This window comes from Balaenoptera physalus, assembly GCF_965194825.1.
Source record: "Balaenoptera physalus genome assembly, chromosome: 18".
In the NCBI taxonomy this organism is placed as follows: Eukaryota; Metazoa; Chordata; class Mammalia; order Artiodactyla; family Balaenopteridae; genus Balaenoptera; species Balaenoptera physalus.
Window position 1 is genome coordinate 48,207,971 of NC_138899.1, and position 27,785 is coordinate 48,235,755.

The 27,785-nt window shown below is 37.4% G+C and overlaps 1 protein-coding gene across 6 annotated transcripts in view; it reads right to left on the minus strand.

The window, feature by feature from the left end:
* The window catches only part of TDRD3 (tudor domain containing 3), a 223,456-nt gene that overhangs the window by 63,855 nt on the left and 131,816 nt on the right, over window positions 1–27,785 (minus strand). For all 6 annotated transcript variants that reach the window (XM_082435823.1, XM_082435825.1, XM_082435828.1 and 3 more), the window contains 5 exons: window positions 23,133–23,204; window positions 20,671–20,820; window positions 15,588–15,728; window positions 10,900–11,056; window positions 9,996–10,121 (listed from right to left, as the gene is read on the minus strand). In XM_082435823.1, coding sequence (XP_082291949.1) covers window positions 9,996–10,121; window positions 10,900–11,056; window positions 15,588–15,728; window positions 20,671–20,820; window positions 23,133–23,204 — 646 coding nt within the window. The remainder of the gene's footprint in view (window positions 1–9,995; window positions 10,122–10,899; window positions 11,057–15,587; window positions 15,729–20,670; window positions 20,821–23,132; window positions 23,205–27,785) is intronic.

Consider the following 27,785-nt stretch of genomic DNA (forward strand, 5'->3'; position numbering starts at 1 on the left):
TTCTAGGAAAGAACAGAAATTTGCTTCTCTGAGAATAGTGGTTATCAAGTAGGACAGAAATCTCTAATGTGTTGGAGGGGGTAATTTCTGGGGTTAGGATGATCAAAGGAACATGTGAATTTGGATAAAATTTAAGAGCCTCTACAAATGTTAGAAATACCTAATTTTTTAATTTGGGGATTTATGAAGGTCACAGGTTATATTCCTTGTGAAAATCTAGGGTGTGAAATACTATTATAATGTCTATATCTTTCTCACATTCTAGCTGACTCTGTACCATATTAATAACAATAATGTAAATACAAAACAGTCTACTAAAACAATATCCAATATTAACATATGTGTTTATAAATTTCTGTCCCCTCAGAAGTAAATCTCTCTAACACTGATGTTTGGATTTGAGTGCATTATTCATGTCATGTATCTTAATTACTAAATTTTGTTGGTATAGGATGTGTTCTGTGAGAACAGAAAGCTGATAGACACACAGGTCACCGTACAATTACTATTCTTGGTCTCAACTTCATTATGATTTAGGAGAGACTCTAGGAGTCAAAAGCAAATGTAGGGAGACAGAAGGATAAAAGGAAATCAAAGGAGATCTGATTGGGATAGTATAAAGGGAGGTTGGGACAAAAATATCTAGAAGTCAGATTTTAAGAAGCAGTAGAGAATCTCCTGCTAACCTTGCAGAAGCAAACATGTGAACTGCCTAGGAAGGAGGTCATGTGGCAAGGACCTGAGGGCTTCTAGGAGCTGAAGGCACTCCCCAGGAAACATCAAACAAGAAAGCAACAATGTCAGTCCTACAACCACAAGGAAGTGAATATTGCTAAGAACCAGTTAACTTGTAAGAGGACCTCAAGCATGAGGCAAGATCACAGCCCCAGCTGAAATCTTGATTTTAGTACGTGAAACATTGATCAGAGATCTCAACTAAGCTGTGTTTCAACTCCTGAACCACAGAAACTATGAGATAGTATATCTGCATTGTTTTAAGCCACTGACCTTTTGGTAATTTGTGAAACAGCAATAGGAAATGAATTCATCATACTTTAAAAGCAAGAAAATATTGCTCTTACATGTGTCTACTTACAAATCTCATCTACATTCTACATCCAACATTTGTTTTTCAAACAATGCATTATCTTTTCTTTGTCATCTAACAAAAGATTCCATTTTCATGAAATCTGTACACTTCAAATTTATAATAAAAGCGTTTTATCTCTGAGCTTAAAATTTTTTTTAAATGTCAATCAATTTCTTATTAATTTATTTATTTTTATATTCATTTTTGGCTGTGTTGGGTCTTTGTTTCTGTGCGAGGGCTTTCTCTAGTTGTGGCAAGCGGGGGCCATTCTTCATGGTGGTGCGCGGGCCTCTCACTATCGTGGCCTCTTTTGTTCCAGAGCACAGGCTCCAGACGCGCAGGCTCAGTAGTTGTGGCTCACGGGCCTAGCTGCTCCTCGGCATGTGGGATCTTCCCAGACCAGGGCTCAAATTCGTGTCCCCTGCATTGGCAGATTCTCAACCACCGCGCCACCAGGGAAGCCCTCTGAGCTTAAATTTAATTCGAAATATATCTGAAAGAGAAAACTAAGTCTAAAAGAATATTTCCCTAACTTTCTGGAATCGTATATTAAAATCTTACAATTCTAGAAAATATTTATCATATTCCGTACTTCAATTAAAAAATAAACATTTAACATGATTATATATTTCAGTATTATGTTAGTAACTAAAATATATCATACTAAGAAATATGTCACAATGTGGGAGCATACTCACTCACTGTGCTCATTTAACCCTAACCATAACCACATATTATCATACAATGTGTAATATGTAGAGAAAAAAGAGATAGACCAATTTCACAATCAAAAAAGTTATATAAAATTATACAGTAATTTCTCTAACATAACAATATGTTTTCATAGCTAAATCTGTCATCTAGTAAACTGAGGGAAAGAGTTTTGTGATATTGCCCATCATACAGTTAGAGGGCAAAATAAGCTTTAATATTTTCAGAATGCAACAATTAAAATTTTCTTCTGTTCTTTTGTCAAACAGGAAATTTGTAATTAAATAAATCTGTAAATACCCAGAGTAGACATTCACACTGTCAGTATATTATACCTTTTCTTGTACAATTCCAAATAAAGTTTGATGTTTTAAAAAGAAATCTACTTTAGGGACTTCCCTCGTGGCGCAGTGGTTAAGAATCTGCCTGCCAAAGCAGGGGACATGGGTTTGAGCCCTGGTCTGGGAAGATCCGACATACCACGGAGCAACTAAGCCCGTGTGCTACAACTACTGAGCCTGCACTCTAGAACCTGCGAGCCACAACTACTGAGTCTGCACGCCACAACTACTGAAGCCCATGTGCCTAGAGCCCATGCTCCGCAACAAGAGAAGCCATTGCAATGAGAAGCCCACTCACCGCAATGCAGAGTAGCCCCCACTCGCCACAACTAGAGAAAGCCCGCACACAGCAATGAAAATGCAGCCAAGAGGGGCAAGATGGCGGAAGAGTAAGATGCGGAGATCTCCTTCCTTCCCACAGATACATTAGAAATACATTTACACGTGGAACTGCTCCTACAGAACACCCACTGAACGCTGGCAGAAGACGTCAGAACTCCCAAAAGGCAAGAAACCCCCCAGGTACTTGGATAGGGCAAAAGAAAAAAGAAATAACAGAGACAAAAGAATAGGGACAGGACCTGCACCAGTGGGAGGGAGCTGTGAAGGAGGAAAGGTTTCCACACACTAGGAAGCCCCTTCGCGGGTGGAGACTGCGGGTGGCAGAGGGGGGAAGCTTTGGAGCCACGGATGAGAGTGCAGCCACAGGGGTGCGGAGGGCAAAGCGGAGAGATTCCCGCACAGAGGCTCAGCGCCGAGCAGCACTCACCAGCCCGAGAGGCTTGTCTGCTCACCCACCGGGGTGGGTGGGGGCTGGGAGCTGAGGCTCAGGCTTCGGTCAGATCGCAGGGAGAGGACTGGGGTTGGCGGCGTGAACACAGCCTGAAGGGGTTAGCTCACCACAGCTAGCCGGGAGGGAGTCCGGGAAAAGGTCTGGAGCTGCCGAACAGGCAAGAGACTTTTTCTTGCCTCTTTGTTTCGCGGTGTGCGAGGAAGAGGGGATTCAGAGTGCCACCTAAATGAGCTCCAGAGACGGGCACGAGCCGCGGCTATCAGCGTGGACCCAGGGGCGGGCGCGAGCCGCGGCTATCAGCGCGGACCCCAGAGGCAGGCGCGAGCCACGGCTATCAGCGCAGACCACAGAGACGGGCATGAGACACTAAGGCTGCTGCTGCCACCACCAAGAAGCCTGTGTGCGAGCACAGGTCACTATCCACACCGCCCCTCCCGGGAGCCTGTGCAGCCCGCCACTGCCAGGCTCCCGTGATCCAGGGACAACTTCCCTGGGAGAACGCACAGCGCGCCTCAGGCTGCTGCAATGTCACGCTGGCCTCTGCCGCCAGAGGCTCGCCCCGCATCCGTACTCTTCCCTCCGCCTGCCTCGCCTGAGTGAGCCAGAGCCCCCGAAGCAGCTGCTCCATTAACCCTGTTCTGTGTGAGCGAAGAACAGACGCCCTCCGGCGACCTACACGCAGAGGCCAGTCCAAATCCAAAGCTGAACCCCAGGAGCTGTATGAACAAAGAAGAGAAAGGGAAATCTCTCCCAGCAGCCTCAGAAGCAGCGGATTAAAGCTCCACAAACACCTTGATGTACCTGCATCTGTGGAATACCTGAAGAGACAAAGAATCATCCCAAATTCAGGAGGTGGAATTTGGGAGCAGGATATATTAATTTTTCCCCTTGTCCTTTTTTTTTGAGTGTATATGTATACGCTTCTCGGTGAGATTTTGTTTGTATAGCTTTGCTTTCAACATTTATCCTAAGGTTCGGTCTGTCCGTTTTTTGTTTTGTACTTAAAAATTTTTTTTTTCTTAATAAATGTTTCCTTAATAATTTTTTCCTTATGTTCTATTTTTAAAAATTAAAAACCATTTTTTCGTCATAAGTTTTTTCATATTTTTTATTTTAAAACAGTAAAAAAATTTTTTTCTTAATAATTTGTTACTTAATTTTTTTCTTCTTTTTTATTATAAAAACTTAATAAATTTATTTTAAAAAATTAAAAAAAATTTTTTTCTGAACAAATTGTTTCTTAAAAATATTTTTTCTTATTTTTTATTATAATAGCTTTATTTTATTTTTTCCTCTTTCTTTCTATTTTTTCTCCCTTTTATTCTGAGCCATGTGGATGAAAGGCTCTTGGTGCTCCAGCCAGGCATCAGGGCTGTGCCTCTGAGGTGGGAGAGCCAACTTCATGACACTGGTCCACAAGAGAACTCCCAGCTCCACGTAATACTAAACGGCGAAAATCTCTCAGAGATCTCCATCTCAACATCAAGACCCAGCTTCACTCAACGACCAGCAAGCTACAGTGCTGGACACCCTATGCCAAACAACTAGCAAGACAGGAACACAGCCCCATCCATTAGCAGAGAGGCTGCCTAAAATCATAATAAGGAAACAGACACCCAAAAACACACCACCAGACATGGACCTGCCCACCAGAAAGACAAGATCTAGCCTCATCCACCAGAACACAAGCACTAGTCCCCTCCACCAGGAAGCCTACACAACCCACTGAACCAACCTTAGCCACTGGGGACAGATACCAAAAACAACGGGAACTACGAACCTGCAGCCTGTGAAAAGGAGACCCCAAACACAGTAAGATAAGCAAAATGAGAAGACAGAAAAACACACAGCAGATGAAGGAGCAGGGTCAAAACACACCAGACCTAACAAATGAAGAGGAAATAGGCAGTCTACATGAAAAAGAATTCAGAATAATGATAGCAAAGATGATCCAAAATCTTGGAAATAGAATAGACAAAATGCAAGAAACATTTAACAAGGATGTAGAAGAACTAAAGAGGAACCAAGCAATGATGAAAAACACAATATATGAAATTAAAAATACTCTAGAAGGGATCAATAGCAGAATAACTGAGGCAGAAGAACGGATAGGTGACCTGGAAGATAAAATAGTGGAAATAACTACTGCAGAGCAGGATAAAGAAAAAAGAATGAAAAGAACTGAGGACAGTCTCAGAGACCTCTGGGACAACATTAAACACACCAACATTCGAATTATAGGGTTCCCAGAAGAAGAACAGAAAAAGAAGGGGACTGAGAAAATATTTGAAGAGATTATAGTTGAAAACTTCCTTAATATGGGAAAGGAAATAGTTAATCAAGTCCTGGAAGCACACAGAGTCCCATACAGGATAAATCCAAGGAGAAACACGCCAAGACACATATTAATCAAACTATCAAAAATTAAATATAAAGAAAACATATTAAAAGCAGCAAGGGAAAAACAACAAATAACACACAAGGGAATCCCCATAAGGTTAACAGCTAATCTTTCAGCAGAAACTCTGCAAGCCAGAAGGGAGTGGCAGGATATACTTAAAGTGACGAAGGAGAAAAAACTACAACCAAGATTACTCTACCCAGCAAGGATCTCATTCAGATTTGATGGAGAAATTAAAACGTTTACAGACAAGCAAAAGCTGAGAGAGTTCAGCACCACCAAACCAGCTTTACAACAAATGCTAAAGGAACTTCTCTAGGCAAGAAATACATGAGAAGGAAAACACCTACAATAACAAACTCAAAACATTTAAGAAAATGGGAATAGGAACGTACATATCGATAATTACCTTAAATGTAAATGGATTAAATGCTCCCACCAAAAGACACAGACTGGCTGAATGGATACAAAAACAAGACCTGTATATATGCTGTCTACAAGAGACCCACTTCAGACCTAGAGACACATACAGACTGAAAGTGAGGGGATGGAAAAAGATATTCCATGCAAATGGAAATCATAAGAAAGCTGGAGTAGCAATTCTCATAACAGACAAAATAGACTTTAAAATAAAGACTATTACAAGAGACAAAGAAGGACACTACATAATGATCAAGGGATCAGTCCAAGAAGAAGATATAACAATTGTAAATATTTATGCACCCAACATAGGAGCACCTCAATACATAAGGCAAATACTAACAGCCATAAAAGGGGAAATCGGCAGTAACACAATCATAGTACGGGACTTTCACACCCCACTTTCACCAATGGACAGATCATCCAAAATGAAAATAAATAAGGAAACACAAGCTTTAAATGATACATTAAACAAGATGGACTTAATTGATATTTATAGGACATTCCAACCAAAAACAACAGAATACACATTTTTCTCAAGTGCTCATGGAACATTCTCCAGGATAGATCATATCTTGGGTCACAAATCAAGCCTTGGTAAATTTAAGAAAATTGAAATCGTATCAAGTATCTTTTCCGACCACAATGCTATGAGACTAGATATCAATTACAGGAAAAGATCTGTAAAAAATACAAACACATGGAGGCTACACAATACATTACTTAATAACGAAGTGATCACTGAAGAAATCAAAGGGGAAATCAAAAATTACCCAGAAACAAATGACAATGGAGACACGATGACCCAAAACCTATGGGATGCAGCAAAAGCAGTTCTAAGAGGGAAGTTTATAGCAATAGAAGCCTACATCAAGAAACAGGAAACATCTCAAATAAACAACCTAACCTTGCACCTAAAGCAATTAGAGAAAGAAGAACAAAAAAACCCCAAAGCTAGCAGAAGGAAAGAAATCATAAAGATCAGATCAGAAATAAATGAAAAAGAAATGAAGGAAACAATAGCAAAGTTCAACAGAACTAAAAGCTGGTTCTTTGAGAAGATAAACAAAACTGATAAACCATTAGCCAGACTCATCAAGAGAAAAAGGGAGAAGACTCAAATCAATAGAATTAGAAATGAAAAAGGAGAAGTAACAACAGACAATGCAGAAACACAAACGATCATGAGAGATTACTACAAGCAACTCTATGCCAATAAAATGGACAACCTGGAAGAAATGGACACATTCTTAGAAATGCACAACCCGCCGAGACTGAACCAGGAAGAAACAGAAAATATGAACACACCAATCACAAGCACTATAATTGAAACTATGTTTAAAAACCTTCCAACAAACAAAAGCCCAGGACCAGATGGCTTCACAGGCGAATTCTATCAAACATTTAGAGAAGAGCTAACACCTATCCTTCTCAAACTCTTCCAAAATATAGCAGAGGAAGGAACACTCCCCAACTCATTCTACGAGGCCACCATCACCCTGATACCAAAACCAGACAAGAGGTCACAAAGAAAGAAAACTACAGGCCAAAATCACTGATGAACCATACATGCAAAAGTCCTCAACAAAATACTAGCAAACAGAATCCAACAGCACATGAAAAGGATCATACACCATGATCAAGTGGGGTTTATTCCAGGAATGCAAGGATTCTTCAATATACGCAAATCAATCAACGTGATACATCATATTAACAAACTGAAGGAGAAAAACCATATGATCATCTCAATAGATGCAGAGAAAGCTTTCGACAAAATTCAACACCCATTAATGGTAAAAGCCCTGCAGAAAGTAGGCATAGAGGAACTTTCCTCAACATAATATAGGCCATATGACAAACCCACAGCCAACATTGTCCTCAATGGTGAAAAACTGGAACCATTTCCACTAAGATCAGGAACAAGATTAGGTTGCCCATTCTCACCACTATTATTCAACATAGTTTTGGAAATGTTAGCCACAGCAATCAGAGAAGAAAAAGAAATAAAAGGAATCCAAATCGGAAAAGAAGTAAAGCTGTCACTGTTTGCAGATGACATGATACTATACATAGAGAATCCTAAAGATGCTACCAGAAAACTACTAGAGCTAATCAATGAATCTGGTAAAGTAGCAGGATACAAAATTAATGCACAGAAATCTCTTGCATTCCTATACACTAATGATGAAAAATCTGGAAGTGAAATTAAGAAAACACTCCCGTTTACCATTGCAACAAAAAGAATAAAATATCTAGGAATAAACCTACCTATGGAGAAAAAAGACCTGTATGCAGAAAATTATAAGACACTGATGAAAGAAATCAAATATGATACAAATAGATGGAGAGATATACCATGTTCTTGGATTGGAAGAATCAACATTGTGAAAATGACTCTACTACCCAGAGCAATCTACAGATTCAATGCAAGCCCTATCAAACTACCACTGGCATTTTTTCACAGAACTAGAACAAAAAATTTCACAATTGGTATGGAAACACAAAACACCCCGAATAGCCAAAGCAATCCTGAGAACGAAAAATGGAGCTGGAGGAATCAGGCTCCCTGACTTCAGACTATATTACAAAGCTACAGTAATCAAGACAGTTTGGTACTGGCACAAAAACAGAAACATAGATCAATGGAACAGGATAGAAAGCCCAGAGATAAACCCAAGCACATATGGTCACCTTATCTTTGATAAAGGAGGCAAGAATATACAGTGGAGAAAAGACAGCCTCTTCAATAAGTGGTGCTGGGAAAACTGGACAGCTACATGTAAAAGTATGAAATTAGAACACTCCGTGACACCATACACAAAAATAAACTCAAAATGGATTAAAGACCTAAGTGTAAGGCCAGTCACTATCAAGCTCTTAGAGGAAAACATAGGCAGAACACTCTATGACATAAATCACAGCAAGATCCTTTTTGACCCAACTCCTAGAGAAATGGAAATAAAAAGGAAAATAAACAAATGGGACCTAATGAAACTTCAAAGCTTTTGCACAGCAAAGGAAACCATAAACAAGACCAAAAGACAACCTTCAGAATGGGAGAAAATATTTGCAAATGAAGCAACTGACAAAGGATTAATCTCCAAGATTTACAAGCAGCTCATGCAGCTCAATAACAAAAAAACAAACAACCCAATCCAAAAATGGGCAGGAGACCTAAATAGACATTTCTCCAAAGAAGGTATACAGATGGCCAACAGACACATGAAAGAATGCTCAACATCATTAATCATTAGAGAAATGCAAATCAAAACTACAATGAGATGTCAACTCACACTGCTCAGAATGGCCATCATCAAAAAATCTAGAAACAATAAATGCTGGAGAGGGTGTGGAGAAAAGGGAACACTCTTGCACTGTTGCTGGGAATGTAAATTGATACAGCCACTATGGAGAACAGTATGAAGGTTCCTTAAAAAACTAAAACTAGAACTACCATACAACCCAGCAATCCCACTACTGGGCATATACCCTGAGAAAAACATAATTCAAAAAGAGTCATGTACCAAAATGTTCATTGCAGCTCTATTTACAATAGCCAGGACATGGAAGCAACCTAAGTGCCCATCATCGGATGAATGGATAAAGAAGATGTGGCACACATATACAATGGACTATTACTCAGCCATGAAAAGAAATGAAATGGAGGTATCTGTAGTGAGTTGGATGGAGTCAGAGTCTGTCATACAGAGTGAAGTAAGTCAGAAAGAGAAAAACAAATACAGTATGCTAACACATATATATGGAATCTATGGAAAAAAAAAAAAAGGTCATGAAGAACCTAGTGGCAAGACGGGAATAAAGACACAGACCTACTAGAGAATGGACTTGAGGATATGGGGAGGGGGAGGGGTAAGATGTGACAGGGTGAGAGAGTGGCATGAACATATATACACTACCAAATGTAAAATAGATAGTTAGTGGGAAGCAGCCACATAGCACAGGGAGATCAGCTCGGCGCTTTGTGACCACCTAGAGGGGTGGGATAGGGAGGGTGAGAGGGAGGGAGACGCAAGAGGGAAGAGATATGGGAACATATGTATATGTATAAGTGATTCACTTTGTTATAAAGCAGAAACTAACACACCATTGTAAAGCAATTATACTCCAATAAAGATGTTTAAAAAAAAAAAAAAAGAAAATGAAGCCAAAAATAAATAAATAAATAAATTAATTAATTAATTAATTAAATAAAAAGAAATCTACTTTAAGTTGGCCTACCTTCCACACTCAAAGTTCCCATTTTAGATTCCAAGAAGTCAAATAATGTGCTTGGTGCTGATGGCCTTGCATTTCCCAGTTCCTCTTCATCTTCAGATCTTATTCGCCCCCTGCCTTTTCCTTTACCTTAAGAAGTAAAGGAAGACATATACATTATACATGCAAAAACAAAAGAATATACACTAAAATATAGTCAGCAGACATCTTAAGTAGAACTTTATATATATATTTCTTTTCATATTTTTCTGTATATTCTACATCCATTATAACAAAAATGTTTTTAAATGACTATATTAAGTAGCACCTTTAATCCTGTAAATGATCTATCTGGAAATTTGAATTTGTTCATGTAAATTATCTTTTAAGGAAAATAAATCATTTTTATAAGATTTTTTTTAACCAGTTATTTTTTTTTAATTGAAGTATAGTTGATTTACAATGTTGTGCCAATCTCTGCTGTATAGCAACCACTTATTTTTTTAAAAGAATATAGGATTGGGACTTGAAAAATCACATAATACATTTGACCATACAATAATTTTAAAATAACATTAAATAAAAGTCATGCTCCTGTTAATTATTAAAAGTTTATAGACTAATTAGTCATTTACACAAATGGCCTAGTTGTAGAAATAGTTAATAGAGCTAGTTACTTTATATTTTCTGTATTATTCATGACCTTGTTAAGTAAGGTATTAGACCTACTTTATATAAAGATGAAGACAATGAGACTAAGAATAACCTACATAAGTCTCTGTGGTTCCCAAACTGCTGCTCCTTCCACTTACCATAATGGTAAATGAAGTTATAGCCTTCACAGCAACAAAACCCAGGCTTTGTCGACAACATATATTTCTCTGAAAATCAAATAATACTGTCAGGCACATTGCTTAATGAATTATACCTCTCAGAGGTGGACCCATAACAGGTTTCTGTTTATTGCTGTTAAGAAGTACATTCAGTGCTGCTTCTAAGTTGTTGCCATTATCCATGAGAGCTTGCCTTGATGCTTCTTTACTAAAGCCCATTTCTGTTATGTGCCTCAGAGCCTTCTCATCAACCTGTAAGGAACGAAGAGAAAAGTTATGCTGATAGCCAATAAACAAGCAAGTTATAAGTTTTTAACTACATACTGTTTTTTAACTAAAAATTACATCTGATGTTTATGGAAAAAATGTGATATTAATACATCACTTGCTGTTTTTTCATACCAATAGTCAAGGAAGGATCTGTGATATGTGGGGTTGTGCCTTGAGTACTTTCTCTGTACCATTACAAATGCAAAACAAACAAAAAAGAAATTTTATATGTCAGAATAAGGCTTTTGAAAATAATACAGGCAGTGAAAACTACCCAATGAAAAATTTTCATGGTTGATACTTCTCTGTCCTAAGGAAGTGCAATTTATATAGCACCTCTCCAAAAATGCAAAGTATAAAAAGAGGCCAACAAAATGGTACCATCTCAGTAGCTTGGTTTTTTTCCTACTCTCTATTGTTTCAGTACTCTGCTCTATATTTATTAGCAATACTATCTATGAAGCTTTGACAGCCTGTACCCCAAATAAAAAATCTACTTTACAAATGTCAGAACCCCAAATCTTGAAAAATCTAGACCTGAGTAGAATTAAAGGACTGTTTAAGTAACATAAACATATCCCATGAAGAAATTTACTGAATCATAACCAGCCGAGGAATACATAACTAACTTTTATACATTTAAGAGTTAAGATGGATAGGCTTTAAGATAGCATTACACATGGCATGCATGGTGCAGACAGCTACTCTGATACCCATGTAGACGTTGTTAAAAGCACAGCACTTTTTTTAAAATCCTGTTTTTAAAACCCTGACTTTTTTTCAAACCCTGGTTTTGTGGCTTCCAAACACAAAATCCTTTCTAAATATAGTAGCAACTATCAACAGATCAGAGTTGACACACAAGAGAAAATTTACATCCCTGCTGTAGATATGCTAAAGTAAATGTAAAAAGACCTGGACATTAAAACTATAATTCATCCTTCTTACTCAAAAACTTATCTAAATGTAAAAAAAAAAATCCTTCCAAAGCCTTTCCCTCTCCCAATTATCTCCCAAGTAAATATCTAATTAAGAATATTGTCCCATACATAGAATTTAACCAAACACACTCATGAATCAATTAATATTCAACCTTGGTATAACTTATTGTACCTTTCTTGTTAACATGATTTGCAGTTAACCAGTTAACTCTCATTCAGTGTTGTTGGCAGGGCCATGCTCTCTTTGACAGATTTAGGAAAGAACCTTCCCTGCCTCTTCTAGTTTCTGTTGTTTGCTGGCAATCCTAGGCATTCCTTAGCTTATAGATGTATCACTCCAGTCACACAGTCGTCTTCTCACTGTGTGTCTTCAGGTCAACTTCCCTCTGTAAGTGTCTACCTCTGTGTCTAAATTTCCCTTCTTTATAAGGAGATTAAATTAGGGTCATATTGGCTTAGGGCCCAACCTAATGACCTCTTTTTAACTTGGTATCTCTGCAAAGATCTCGTTTTCAAAGAGAGTCAGTCACATTTTAAGGTACTGGTGGTCAAGACTTCAAGCTATCTTGTTTGTGGGGGTGGGGGCGCGGGAGTGATGGATGGGACACAATTCAACCTATTATACCACCTATTATCAAAAATTATTTTAAGGACCTGTCAACTGACATCCCAATCAAGTCCTCTTTCAATTGTTGAAAATAAAGAACTGAATACCATGCAACATGCAAAAGAACAGGGTTCCTGGTCATTAAAATTTCAAACTGTCCTTTTGATGGTCTCCTCATTCTTTTTTTTTTTTTCTTTTTAAATTTATTTATTTTGTTTACTTATTTTTGGCTGTGTTGGGTCTTCGTTGCTGCGCGTGGGTTTTCTCTAGTTGCAGCGAGCGGGGGCCACTCTTCATTGCAGTGTGCGGGTCTCTCATTGCGGTGGCTTCTCTTGTTGCGGAGCACGGGCTCCAGGCACGCGGGCTTCAGTAGTTGCGGCACGTGGGCTCAGTAGTTGTGGCTCACGGGCTCTAGAGCACAGGCTCAGTAGTTGTGGTGCACGGGCTTAGTTGCTCCGCGGCATGTGGGATCTTCCCGGACCAGGGATCGAACCCGTGTCCCCTGCCTTGGCAGGCGGATTCTCAACCACTGCGCCACCAGGGAAGCCCTCCTTCATTCTTAAATGACAGTTTTTCTGAATATAGAATTACAGGTGAACAGTTTTTTTTTCTTTCCATACTTTCAATATATCACCCAACTGCTTCCTTGCCTCCATACTTTCTGATGAAAAATTGGCCATTTATTTATTGAGGATCCCTTGTATTTGACGAGTTGCTTCTCTCTCACTGCTTTCAAGATTTCCTCTGTCTGTAGCTTCCAACAACTTGATTATGTGTCTTGGTGTGACTCTGAGTTTACCCTATTGGAGTTCACTAAGCTTCTTAGATTTGTAGATTTCATCAAATTTGGGAATTTGGGGGCATTAGTTCTTCAAATATTTTTTCTGTCCCTTTTTCTCTTCTATTGGGAAGAGAACATACACAACATAATGTGTATGTTGGTACATTTGATGGTACCTCATAGGTCCCTTAGGCTCTATTTTTCTTCATTTTTTTCTCTTTCTGCATCTTAGACTGGGTAATTTCAATTGCCCTATATTAAAGTTCACTGATTCTTTCTTCTGCCTGCTCTAGTCTGATGTTGAACCTGACTAATGAAATATTTATTTCCACTACTGTACTTTTCAGTTCCAGAATTTCTATTTTGTTTATTTTTATAATTTATCTTTATTGATATTCCCTACTTGTTCATATATTGTTCTCCTGATTTCTTTTAGCTCTTTGTCAATGGTTCCTTCACACCTCTGAGCATTTCTAAGACAGTTAATTTAAGTTCTTGTTTAGTAAGCCCAATGCCTGAGCTTCTTCAGGGATAGTTTCTTTCAATTTCTTTTTTTTCCTATGAGTGGATCATACTTTCCTGTTTTATGGTATGCTTTATAATTTTCTGTTGAGAGCTGAAAATTCTGAATACTGTATTGATAGTAATTTTGGAAATCAGATTCTCCCTCCTCCTCAGGGACTGCTGTTGTTACTTAATGAAGACTGCAGCTGTAAGTTTGTTTAGTAACTTTTCCAGATTTTCTTTTGTAAGGATTTTATTCCTTGTGATATGTGATCACTGGAGTCTTTGTTCCATTATCTCCCTGGTCAGCCAGTGACCAGCCTCTTTCTTCATTAATCACCACTCTGTAGGCTGCAAGAGTTTGACTTGACTCCAGAGTTGTAAAATAGTTGCTTCAGACAATGTTTGTCAGCTTAAGAGTTGTTTTGGTGGACAGCCCAATTCCTGGAGCTTTCCATTCTGCCATCTTTGTGATATCACTCCCTTCATATGTTTTTACTCCTCACAACAATCCCAAACTGCCGGTCTTGGTGTTCTACGGCAAGACATCCCCAGACGAGGGTTCTCAATTCACTCAAGTTTAAGAGCTTCTTGAGTTAGAGACTGTGTAGTTTTCAACTTGCTGTATCCACTCAAACCTGAAAACTGACTTTTTTTTTAAAGAAAGAGATGGTCATGTATTCAAGGAAAAGATAGTCTGGCTCTGTTATAAATCTATTCTCCTTGGCTAGTGATTGATTTAGAAGTGGGCATGTGACCTAGTTCTAGTCAATGAACCATAGACGGAATTTACTGGAGATTTCCAAAATTATTTTTTTATCTGATAAAACAGACCCACACCCAGATAAATGTCTCCTTTCCTCTTGCCTTTGAAATTTTTGCATGAAGACTTAACACACAGAGAATCCTGTAACCCAGAGAAGAAAACCAAGAAACTAGAGAGATGCTCACCAGAGCTCCAACACTGTTATACTGATGAATTTACCAATCTTTGTAACCACCTATCTCCAAATTTCTTGTTATATGAGATGATGAAACCCCATTATTGAAGCTAGTCTTAGCACTCTACAGACAAAATCACCCAAAGTCATTTAACCTTTAAAGGCAGAGGAAAATGAATTCCTGTCAGTTCCCTTATATCTGAGGACACTGTAACATACCAGAAATATCTCTGACTCCTCCCATTATCTCAAAAATCCAGGAATATTTTGCAATTGAGTCTATAATATACATTTACTATTTCAATATATTTTTCCCAAAGAACACAACAAAACAAAATCACTTTAGACAAAATTTGAGAAAAGATGTGGGGAAGGGTAGGGAACGGCCCATAACTGTATGTTTCTGATGCATCATCTTTTAGAATATAATTTCCATTGAGCGTTTTCTGTTTAACTTGATGACTTTTTATCAATCCATTCTAAAAGACATCATTCAGACATTAGAAAGTTAAGTAAAATGTAAATTTTACTTAAGTAAATTACTTTTCAACCAATCCAAATTTTCCATGGAATAACTGGAAATTATTAACTGGAATCCTTAATGAAAGCCTTCTTAGAGTTGTGACACCTATTTATAATATGCTCAAAAAGCCAGTGGTGGTTCTGAGAAAGAATTAAAAAAACCAAGGCTATTAAAGAAAAAAAGACATAAACATTGTGGTTGGTTCTTCAGCCTTACCAGTTCTCTATAGACACCTTCATGTTTTCCCTCTGATTTGTTTGACTTTTCTTTCTGTAAAATCTCCCTATTTCGGTTGCCAGCAGCACTCATGCTGAGATTACTTCTAGCACCACCACCACCTCCTCCAAATGTCTTGGTCTTCAGATAACAGAAAGATAAAAGAAATGTAAATAAATAACATTTTAAAAAGCTCTGAAGACTAAGCTATGACTAAAAACTGAAGTAGTTAAGTTTCTTAATTATGTTTTACAGGAAAAAAATGAAATGTTAACTAATTCTTTCTAAATATCTACTAGTCATAATCTCACAAGTCCAGATGAGGCAATAAAAAAATTACATGATTATAATCTTTAAATTTCCAAGGCAAATCATCAGAATAAACTTAAGTAGACAACAATATAAAAGAAAAGAAAATAGTACAAGTATTATGGAGATTAGGTGTCAAAAATTATTCTAGGGTAAAATACTTGACTGATATCATGAGACCTGAGTCACAAATCCAGCTACATGGCAAGGCTTTCTTTAGCAAGGCACCAAACCTATCTAGGAATCTGTTACATTATGTTCATGATCCAGTAGTAGGATTCTAGAATCTAAGAAAGTAGACAAATAATAAAAATTTTAACATGGGATTAAAACTCTCATTACTAATTTATTATTTACATTAATTACCAAATATGCTCTATCTTACCAACTATGTATAAAAGCTTTAAAGTCCATATTTCTTATTTTGTCTGACTTATTTGAATAATTATATGTGTAATCAAATTTGAATTTGATCTCATTTTTGTTTTGTCAAAACTACAGTGGAAAGACTAGAACATAAAAAACATCAGTTTGGAAAGATACAAATTCATGATTGAAAAGCATTCCGCAGTTGTTATTTGTACAATATTAAATTAAATATCTGGTTATATAATATCTTTATAGTTTTCTAATAGAGCTAATAAAAGCAGAAGCCAAGACTTGATTTTTATTAGATATAATTATCAATATTTTTTAATGTATCTTAAAATGATTACAATAAGAAAACATGATAGATATACATTTATATAAGACAGGGAAATTATTCTGAATCAGATGAAAATGTAAAGAAATAGAACCTGTAAAATAGAAAAATAATGTGAGATAAGCATCAATGGACAACATATTAAATATCTCTATTAGGTAGTTCATACACCACAATATTTAAGTTTAATTCAAATCAAAATTAAAACTACATCTTCAAAGACCAAAGACCCATTACTGGATTCATTCAATTTTTGGTTTCTGCAATCCCAGCAAAAAAAGAAAAAAATAGCTTTGGAATGTCTTGATAGTCATTGCTTACATAACCACAAGGAAAAATGTGAGTTTATATTAATGTGATACAAAGTTTATTAGATTGGGAGACAATGTAGTACAGGTAAGAATACAGGCTTAAGAGCTACAGAAGGCTGGGACTAAATCTGTACTGAGCCACTTCCTAGTTCCTGCCCTCAGGCAAGTCACTTAACTTCTACCCTCCATGAACCTCGGGTTTCTCATCTTTAAAACAGGGATGAGAGAATTCCCTGGTGGTACAGTGGTTAGGACTCCACACTTCCACTGCAGGGGGCAGGGGTTCAATCCCTGGTCAGGGAACTAAGATCCCACAAGCCGCGTGGCACGGCCCAAAAACACCTACCTCACTGGGATGTTGTGAGGATTAAATGACATCATCAACATGAAGTGATGAATTCAATAACTGGCACATGGTAAACACTCATGACAGATGGCAATATTACTGTTTTGCTTAATATATTAGAACATAGTTACCTGAAAAGTCTGGAGCCTGACCTGTTCCAAATTAAATATATTATTGGAATTTAAATTACGTAACTCCAAAAGTGCTTTTTATTTTGGTGCCAGTGAAATAGTACCATCTTCTGGAGGCATTTCCTTATTATTTTCTTTCCATTTTATGGATTAAGGAATAGGATAAATAGCATTTTCAGAATTGCTTTTCACTACTTTAGAACAGTTGTTACCCACTAAACATACAAATATCTAGAAACATCACAACTTAAACATTACCCATAAGGTAACTGATGTTGTCCTGTTGGGTAACAGGACACCATCCCGTCCATATTATGTGAATTAGGCATCTGTGACATCATCATGACCATAAACCCCAAGTGGGCCTTAATGCTGTCTTGCAATCTTACTACATTTTCTTAGCCTATTCACCCTCCCAATCTTCTTTAGCATGGCACCAAACCTATCTAGGAATCTGTTACATTATATTCATGATCCAGTAATAGGATTCTAGAATCTAAGAAAGTAGACAAATAATACAAATAATACAAATAATAAAAACCACTATTTTACATGTTCTCCTCACTCCTCAAAACTCAAACATCTTCTCCCTCATTGTGCCCGTTTGACCATGCTTACTTCCTCACTGAAAAAATGGAAATAATCACTAAAGAACTTACATAGATTTTTACCACATCAACCCACCCACTGATATCTGCACACTTATACTTTATCTTACCACCATCTATATGAATGATAAAGGAATGTGGAGAGAATGAATGACTCCTCTAACTCTACATTCTCAGGCCACATCTTACATGACTTTTCAACAGTCTTTGATAAATTCAATACATCATCCTCCATGAAATAATTTCTGTATTCTCTTGTTTTGATCCTATCTTACTGGTCACACTGTGGCTGGTTCAACTTCTTTCATTCAACTGGTAAGGCTGAAATGCTACAGGGTTCATTCCTTCTCCTTTTCTCTTCCCTTCAGCTCTCATTCTCTTGGTGATCTCATTTGACCTCATGATTTTAAATATAATCCATACGCCTACCACTTTCAAATGCATACATCCAATCCAAAGCTCACCTTTCAGCTACACTCTTCTCTGTATCACTGCCTATTAAACATTACCACATGGATGCCTAAGAGGTACCTCAGTATTAATATACTAATTATATTAATAACACCCTGTTCCACCCCGGTCTTCTCCAGTACAAAGTAAGCAACTCTAACCTGTCAATTTTTCAGGCCAAAATCCTTTAAGTCATTCATGACACCTCTTTTTCTCTCAAGCTCCATCTTTAATCTCTCAGAAACTCTGATGGCTGTATTTTCAAAATACCAGAATCTGAACACTTTGCACCACCTACACAGCTGCCATTGCTACCAAAAACTTTTCTCCCCCTGGATTACTTCAGTAATTTCCTAACTTGTCTGATTCCCATCTTCCAGAAAATAGACATCAAACAAGATTTTGGAAAGAAAGTCTGTCTGAGAAAAATGTAAATCAAAAGAACAACTTTCCTATAATCATTAAGAAATTGATATACTCCCAATATCCTTTTCTTAAACTCCATAATTTTAACAGCTTTTTGGGAAAGAAGAAATGCATTTTATGTAAACTGTGCAAAATGAATTAATTTCAGAAATATTAAAAATAATTTTTAAGTGTCTTAGAATAGAGAAAACATTGAGGAATAGCAATAGTCACATTTACTGAAGGCTTTTAGCAAAGGACTATTGTAACTGAGGCAGTGAGACTATAATTAGGGGCTCTCAGCTTCTCGGCATTATTCCAACTCTATTTCTTAGTTAGGATATGGCTGTGATCTTATGCTTACTATGCCTGACTTCTACCCTATTTACCATTAACTTAGCTTAGCTTGTTGGATGAAGAAAGCTGTTGATGTATATCAAGACTGAAGATTAGTTATTCTGTAGGCCTCATCCTTGTTCCTTATTCTCCAGGAACAGGTAATCAAAGATTTATGACTTAATGTTCCAACCACAAGCAAGACTTGCTAGCTACCTGGAATCGTGTGATCAAGAAAAACATCTCTGAAAATAGAAGACAGCACCCTCCCCATGAGCACGTAGCCCTTTCCTCTTTCCCCTATATAATCTCCAAGCAAAACCTGGCGAGTTGGGAGTTGGTTTTTTGGAACATGCATCTACCTTCTCCCAGGATTGCCAGCTTCCTCAATAAAGCTATCTTTCCTTTAACCCAACACTCTCAGAATTGGATTCTTGAGTGACAAGCTGCCAAACTGGAGTTCAGTAACAATATCATGATCTGTGCCATGTAGTATTCTAAATGTTTTAAAGATTAGCAATTTTAATTCTCACAGTTTCATAGATAAAGAAAATATGGTACAAAATTTAAGTAACCTATCCAAGATTGTCAGCAGGATATGTTTCCTGTCTGCCTGATTCCAGAATTTGTGCTCTTGTCCCCTACATAAACATGACAGAAAGACACTGCAGGAAGAACTACCAAAATTCAAGAAGTCTCCTACTTAAAATTTGAATTTAAATAGGAAAACAGTTGTTAGCTAAGATTTATTACTGGTTCTGAATAAAGAAACCTATTTCAATACCACTGGTTAAGAAAAGTCTATCTAAGCAACCAATTAATGAACTAAAATTTCTTGTCAAAATCTAAAAATTAATAAATAACTAGAGAAAAAACCTATTTCAAATAAGCAAGCAATTAAAAATAATGAAAAGAAAACCTTTTGGCTAGCAGTAGCAAATGATAAAGGAGGGTATGTATAAATGCACATATAATCCAAAGATAAAAATTATTTTTTACTATACATTAGATTTAAGAATGAAAACTGACAAAAATGTTAATCCTGAGCCATTGATTTACCTTCTAATGTTTACCTGAATTCCTCAAAAATTTCTATTATAGGGGAAAATTATCCTCAAAAAGTATCATCTATCCCAACTAATAATGGGATACCCTCTGCCATTAAAAAAAAAAAAAAAAAAGTTGTGTTCACTTGTATACTGTTAAGAAGAAAAGAAAGTGGGAGAAAAGAAGGGTGGTTTGCTAGCAAAGGTAACTTAATGGAATTGTTAAGGAGATTGGAAAAGGAATGTTTATGAGTAAATGTGTAACCATAAGACTCCAAAAGGCACCAGGGCATTTTCTACTGATGGAATATGGAAAAAGAATGTCAAAAGTTTGTTCAATTAGTTACTTTATGTGAAAAGACAATAATGATTGTGAGTAATCTAAATAGAACATAGTGGCAAGGAATAAGAGGAATTCATAATGATTTAGTTTCTTACTTCTTTGCTCTTTGCAACTTCTGCAATAGCAGCAGTTCTTTGCTTTTCAAATTCATCATTATCATTTGGAGGTTTCACAGGCAATGTAACTTGTAATGTCTTTCTTCGATCAAGTTCTCTGCTATCCACTTGGACATGAGATACACACTTCTGGTAATAATAAATAAAAATAAATTGTTTCAGTAGTTCCAAAAGAGATTCAAGTTTTTCATAAGAAAGTAATGTCTTCAAAATAAATATTTGTATCACAACAGCTAAGAGCCCATAAAAATACAATTATTTCCCATAGATTTAAAAATAAAGGTAGAAAACTAATTGAAGTAACTTTTAAGTAATTGTAACTGGTAAATGAAAGCTACACTAAATGTAGGCAGTCTAAAACAGGGCACATTTTGGGTTGGCCAAAAAGTTCGTTCGGGATTTTCTGTAACATCTTACAAACGAACATGTTGGCCAACCCAATATTTAAAATATACATCAAACCAAAAGATCTAAGTTTCATTTTAGGATAATGACTTAAAATAATTTTAAATTTCAAACAGCCTAGACTATTGCACAAGAAGTAAATTCAGTTTTTTATTAAGCACTTGATTTCCACATTATGCCACAATATCCATGAGGGTTTATAGTTATTTTAACATATAGAAAGGTGTCTCTCAACTTATAAGCCAAAAGCTAAAAACATACTCCCTCCCCCTAATCAGGCTGCAAAGCTTTAGGTTTTTAGTCTCTTAAGACAAATTAAGAAAGCCATCATTGTCTAAAAATAAGTCCTGAATTCTGTTCTCTCTTCTAATTCTAGCAGCAAAAATCCTATAAAATGAACCTTTTTCAACTTGATAATTTTAAAGAGAAATAAAAATATGCTCTCAAATAAATGTGTTAGACAAATATACAGATTTTTTATTTTTAATAATATAAATATAAAATAGCTGATTCTAACACACAGCCAAGCATATTCTGTCTTTAACCCATGTTCAAGGCTAAGATGCTGAATAACAGATTTTCACAATGGACTTCATAAACAAATAATATTATTTAAGCTATAACTTTTAATATACTCCCTAATACAAAAAAAGCTATAAACACACTTCAAATTCTTGAAAATAATTAAATCTTAAGTCTCTGTGAGCAATTTTTGAAAGAAATATTATCACCAAAATGTTTAAGGGGAAAGAAAATTCTTACAAACACAGCATTTATTATTTTCAAATATAAATTATTAAAATGTTTACACTCTGTTTTCATTCTTGAGGTTTTTCACTGATAGAAATAAGAATATCATCAGCATAGATCATGCCTCCTTTTATCTTGACTGTCCCATGTTCCAAAGCACAATAAAAAATGACATATGTTTTAAATACTTTCAAAATAGCCACGATGCAAGAATGCCTTATGTAATTTTGAGTAGACCCTCCAAAAAGGGTTTTGAAGAGGATGCCAGTCAACTAATCCTGCCCACTTATTTTCTGATCAACTAGGTACCTGTTTTTCATACCAAAATTTTTTTAATTGTTATTGAGATGTAGGTCTCTGTTTCCTAGCTGTTGTGTCCCCAACTCATCTTCACTTTGAGCCAGCACTCTTGAAGGAAAATACAGCACAAATGCAAGGCAGATTACCAAGAGCTAAATTTTAGTGGCATCATGTTGCAAATAGCAAACAGCCACAGGGATTATTCTCAGATTCTTCAGGTATAAAGCAGGGACAAACTGGAGGAGATTGTTTTAAAGGCAATTTGATGCTTAGCACAACCAGGAAGACACAAGATATTGGTCAGCTGAGGAGCTACCTCAAGGTAACATTTTGCAGCAAGGGGGTTGAAAGTTAGGAAACAGAAGGAAAACCTTTAGCTTATGTGAGAGAAGAATCAGGGATGCTGTAGTTGAAAATGAAAATACCAACTGGAAATAAAATTAAGTACCTGACTGAGATGGGCATTTGGATCAAGGCAGAACAATAGAATCTCGGAAGGGACCGCTGGGACAGCAGGCTCTCCTAAAGTGCAGTGATGCCCTTCCCTGCCTCATGTTCTCACTCTTTTGTCTCCTGTCAATCTTTCTGTTGATGCTTTTATTTTTTCTCCCTCTTTTGTTTTTAATGAACAAAGTGAGAAATTATAGCATATTTTTGTCTTCTTACTTTTGCATTTCTCTCTCTCTCTCAAAAAAAATGCCCCCACCACCATCTGATATTAATTAATTTTAAGCTGCATTTCAGGTGTGTCTCTTAACTGTTTCAATCTTTGGGTTAACAGCTTTTGAGAAAAGAATCTACACAAAAACTTAACTACAATAACTAGAAAAAAACCACAATTATTGATTTCCTGTAGTTAATATATTTCCATATAACTCCTATGACCTCTGAGTGAACAGTTCAGCACAAAACTAAACACAGCTTGAATACAAATGAAAAACACTTTTTGCTGATTAAAATTCATCTGCCATAATGAAAGTCATTACCTGTCCAAAAGGCACAAAAGGAGGTGGTCCACCTTCGGTTCCAATATTGCTTCTATTGTGTTTTGACAAGCTCTGTGAGGAAAGTGAGTTGTAAAACAGATTTTTTACATTAAAAATATATTTAACAACACTTATAATGTACCAGGAATCTACTCATTTTAGTAGATTCTTATAGGAAATAGAAAAAAAGCCTTCTATTATTAATTTCAAACTATATAAAATATCTTATTCCTAACTTCAATAACTAGGCAAAGGCTCTCCCCTTACTTCCCCTTTCCAAAACCCAAACTGACATACGATTGTCAGAAGTATTTGCCAAGTTGCTCCCATAAGAAGAAAACAAAGTTAAAACCTCTCAACAAAGATGATAAACTTTGGTAGCAAGAATTTCATTTTAATTAATTTCATTTTAATGCATAGTAAAACTATAATCTGACAGAAAAATATTATCTGGAAATCATCTTCAAAATGAAATTTTTAGACATAAAAATCTATTAGCAAACAACGTATTTGTGATACTGTTATATAATAAGAAATATATATTTGGTCTTTGTCCTCAGTTCCTGGAACAGAGACCCTAAAACACTTGAAATTTCCTGAATCACAGGGGTAAGGAGCACATTTTATTCTTCATAATAAGCGCCTTTGAACATCCTGAGTTTATATTAATGAGGTGACTATTAATGGGCCCCTAGCAAGCTCCAGGGTGAGGACTGGTTGCCTGAAAAACCAACCATGCAATTAGAGGGCTAGAGATTGAGTCAATCACCAATGGCCAGTGATTAAATCAAGCGGGCCTATGTAATGAACCTCCATTAAAACCCCATATATGATGGGGTTCAGGGAGCTTCCAGGCTGGTGAATACATCCATGTGCCAGAAGGGTGGTGAACACCAAACTCCACAGGGACAGAAGCTCCTGTGTCCAGGACGCTTCCCAATCTTGCCCTATTAACCTCTTCATCTGGCTATTTATCTTTTATAACATCGTTTATAATAAACCAGTAATGGCAAGTAAAGTGTTTCCCTAAGTTCTGTGAGTCATTATAGCAAATTATCAAATCTGAGCAGGGGATCCTGAGAACCCCTAATTTATAGCCAAGTTGGACAGAAGAGTGGATAACGTCAGAACCTACTACTTTCAATTGGCACCTGAAGTGAGGGGCAGTCTTCTGAGACTGAGTTCTTAACCTATGGGGTCTGTACTAACTCCAGGTAGTTAGTGTCAGAACTGAATTAAATTTTAGGACATCCACCTGGTATCCAAGTGGAGAGAACTGGAGAATTGCTTGATGTGGAAAAGAAAACTCCACACTTGGTGTCAGAAGTGCTGTTAACTAGAAACAGTTCATAGGAATACAGATAAAAGTGATTTCTAACTGTTTAAAGAGATCAGACTGTTATAGTTTATAATATGGAGGTTAATTTCAATTACAGTAAAATTTCCTTAATAAAAGTCTTGTTTTGAAAATCAATTTATACTTCAAAGAAGTATTCAACAGATTGCTCTTTAATTAAAAAAAAGCTTCCAAATGCTACTAATTTTAGTTTTCTTTTTTCCCTATCATATTTATGATTAGAGAGATAACAATATATTATGGAAATGAAAAAAATAACTTCCTAGCAAAAGCAATTTCTCACATTATAAAGTCCTTCAAAAATGCCATAAGGAGGAGGAGCTTCAAGATGGCAGAAGAGTAAGATGGGGAGATCACCTTCCACCCCACAAATACATCAGAAATACATCTACATGTGGAACAATTCCTACAGAACACCTACTGAACACTGGCAGAAGAACTCAGACCTCCCAAAAGGCAAGAAACTCACCACATACCTGGGTAGAGCAAAAGAAAAAAGAAAACACAGAGACAAAAGAATAGGGACAGGACCTGCACCAGTGGGAGGGAGCTGTGAAGGTGGAAAGGTCTCCACACACTAGGAAGGCCCTTCACAGGCAGAGACGGGGGACGGCGGGGAAGCTTCGGAGCCGCAGAGGAGAGCGCAGCCACAGGGGTGCAGAGGGCAAAGCGGAGAGATTCCCACACAGAGGATCGGTGCCAACCAGCACTCACCAGCCCGAGAGGCTTGTCTGCTCACCCGTCGGGGCAGGCGGGGGCTGGGAGCTGCGGCTCCGGCTTCAGTTAGGTCCCGGGGAGAGGACTGGGGTTGGCTGCGTGAACATAGCCTGAAGGGGGCTGGTGCGCCACAGCTACCAAGGAGTGTGTCCGGGAGGGGGTCTAGAGCTGCCGAAGAGGCAAGAACTTTTTCTTGCCTCTCTGTTGTGCGGTGTGCAAGGAGAGGGGATTAAGAGTGCTGCCTGAATGAGCTCCAGAGATGGGCGTGAGCCACGGCTATCAGCGCGGACCCCAAAGATGGGCATGAGACACTAAGGCTGCTGCTGCAGCCACCAAGAAGCCTGTGTGCAAGCACAGGTCACTATCCACACCTCCCCTCCCAGGAGCCTGTGCAGCCCGCCACTGCCAGGGTCCCGAGATCCAGGAACGGCTTTGCCAGGAGAACGCACGGAGGGCCTCAGGCTTGGTGCAATGTCACGCCGGCCTCTGCCGCGGCAGGCTCCCCCCACATCCATACCCCTCCCTCCCACTGGCCTGAGTGAGCCAGAGCCCCAGAAAAGCTGCTCCTTTAACCCCGTCCTGTGTGAGCAGGGAACAGACGCCCTCAGGTGACCTACATGCAGAGGCGGGTCCAAATCCAAAGCTGAACCCCAGGAGCTGTGCGAACAAAGAAGAGAAAGGGAAATCTCTCCCAGCACCCTCAGGAGCAGCGGATTAAATCTCCACAATCAACCTGATGTACCCTGCATCTGTGAAATACCTGAATAGACAACGAATCATCCCAAATTGAGATGGTGGACTTTGGGAGCAACGATAAATATATATATTTTTTCCTTTTTCTCTTTTTGTGAGTGTGTATGTTTATGCATCTGTGGTGATTCTGTCTGTATAGCTTTGCTTTTACCATTTGTCCTAGGGTTCTGTCTGTCCTTTTTTTTGTTTGTTTTTTTAGTATAGTTTTTAGTGCTTGTTAACATTAGTGGATTTTTTTATTGGTTTGGCGGCTCTCCTCTCTTTCTCTCTTTTTTTTAAATTACTTTTTAAATTTTAATAATAATTTTTATTTTAATAACTGTATTTTATTTTATTTATTTATTTATTTTTCTTTCTTCTTTTCTTTTTTTCTCCTTTTTATTCTGAGCCATGTAGATGACAGGGTCTTCATGCTCCAGCCAGGCATCAGGCCTGTGCCTCTGAGGTGGGACAGCCAAGTTCAGGACATTGGTCCACCAGAGAACTCCCAGCTCCATGTAATATCAAATGGCGAGACAGTCATACAGAGTGAAGTAAGTCAGAAAGAGAAAAACAAATACTGTATGCTAACACATATATAGGGAATCTAAAAAAAAAGAAAATGGTCAGAAGAACCTAGGGGCAAGATGGGAATAAAGATGCAGACCTACTAGAGAACGGACTTCAGGATACAGGGAGGGGGAAGGGTAAGCTGGGAGAAAGTGAGAGAGTGGCATGGACATACATACACTACCAAATGTAAAATAGATAGCTAGTGGGAAGCAGCCACATAGCACAGGGAGATCAGCTCGGTGCTTTGTGACCACTTAGAGGGGTGGGATAGGGAGGGTAGGAGGGAGGGAGATGCAAGAGGGAAGAGATATGGGGACATATGTATATGTATAACTGATTCACTTTGTTATAAAGCAGAAACTGACACACCATTGTAAAGCAAGTATACTCTAAAAAAGATGTTAAAAAATAAATAAATAAATAAATATAATCAAAGGGTAGAATAGATATGAACCAGCTAAGGGTGAAAAATAATGTCGAAATAAGTAAAAAAAAAAAAAAAAAAAACAAAAAGTGAAAGGAAGGAGAGAATGGTATACAAAGTGGTTGTACATTGGATTTGCATGTGTACTGAGTTACCTGAAAGCAAGGTCTAAGAAAGCAGGGTTGATGAAGTATATCTAACCAGGATTAAAATGGAGCTGCCAAAACTCAGCTGACCTTAGAGGATGGGGGAAATTATCTCACTTCCTAGGCCTTTGTCTTGTCAATTAATCAGACACATTACCAGATTAATTGATTAAAATCTCTATTCTTAAAATGAAACTCAATCTAGAAATCAACTTTGTTAAGTAAAAACTGATGATTAAAGGAAGAAAAAAGATCTGGGGGCAATCAGAGAGTCTAGAATTGCTGAGGATCTGAGATCCGTAAACAGAATTTCAGCCATACTGATATCAAGGTGAGGGAGTGGCCCTCTTCACTGAGACCAGAGGTAAACCCTCTGAATATTTAACAACGAACTCTATGTATAGGAATGTATCTGTGTATAGGTATGTGAGTACATGATTAATTCATCCACTGGATATTGGATTTCTTTGAGCAGTTATACTTTATAATAAACCTAAAATCAAAAATTTAAAAAAAGCTATCTCCCCATCCTATGATCTGTAATAAATTACAGACTTTTATAACAACAACAACAACAACAAAAAAACCAAACGGCAAAAATCTCCCAGAGATCTCCATCACAATGCCAAGACCCAGCTCCACTCAATGACCAGCAAGCTACAGTGCTGGACACTCTATGCCAAACAACTAGCAAGACAGGAACA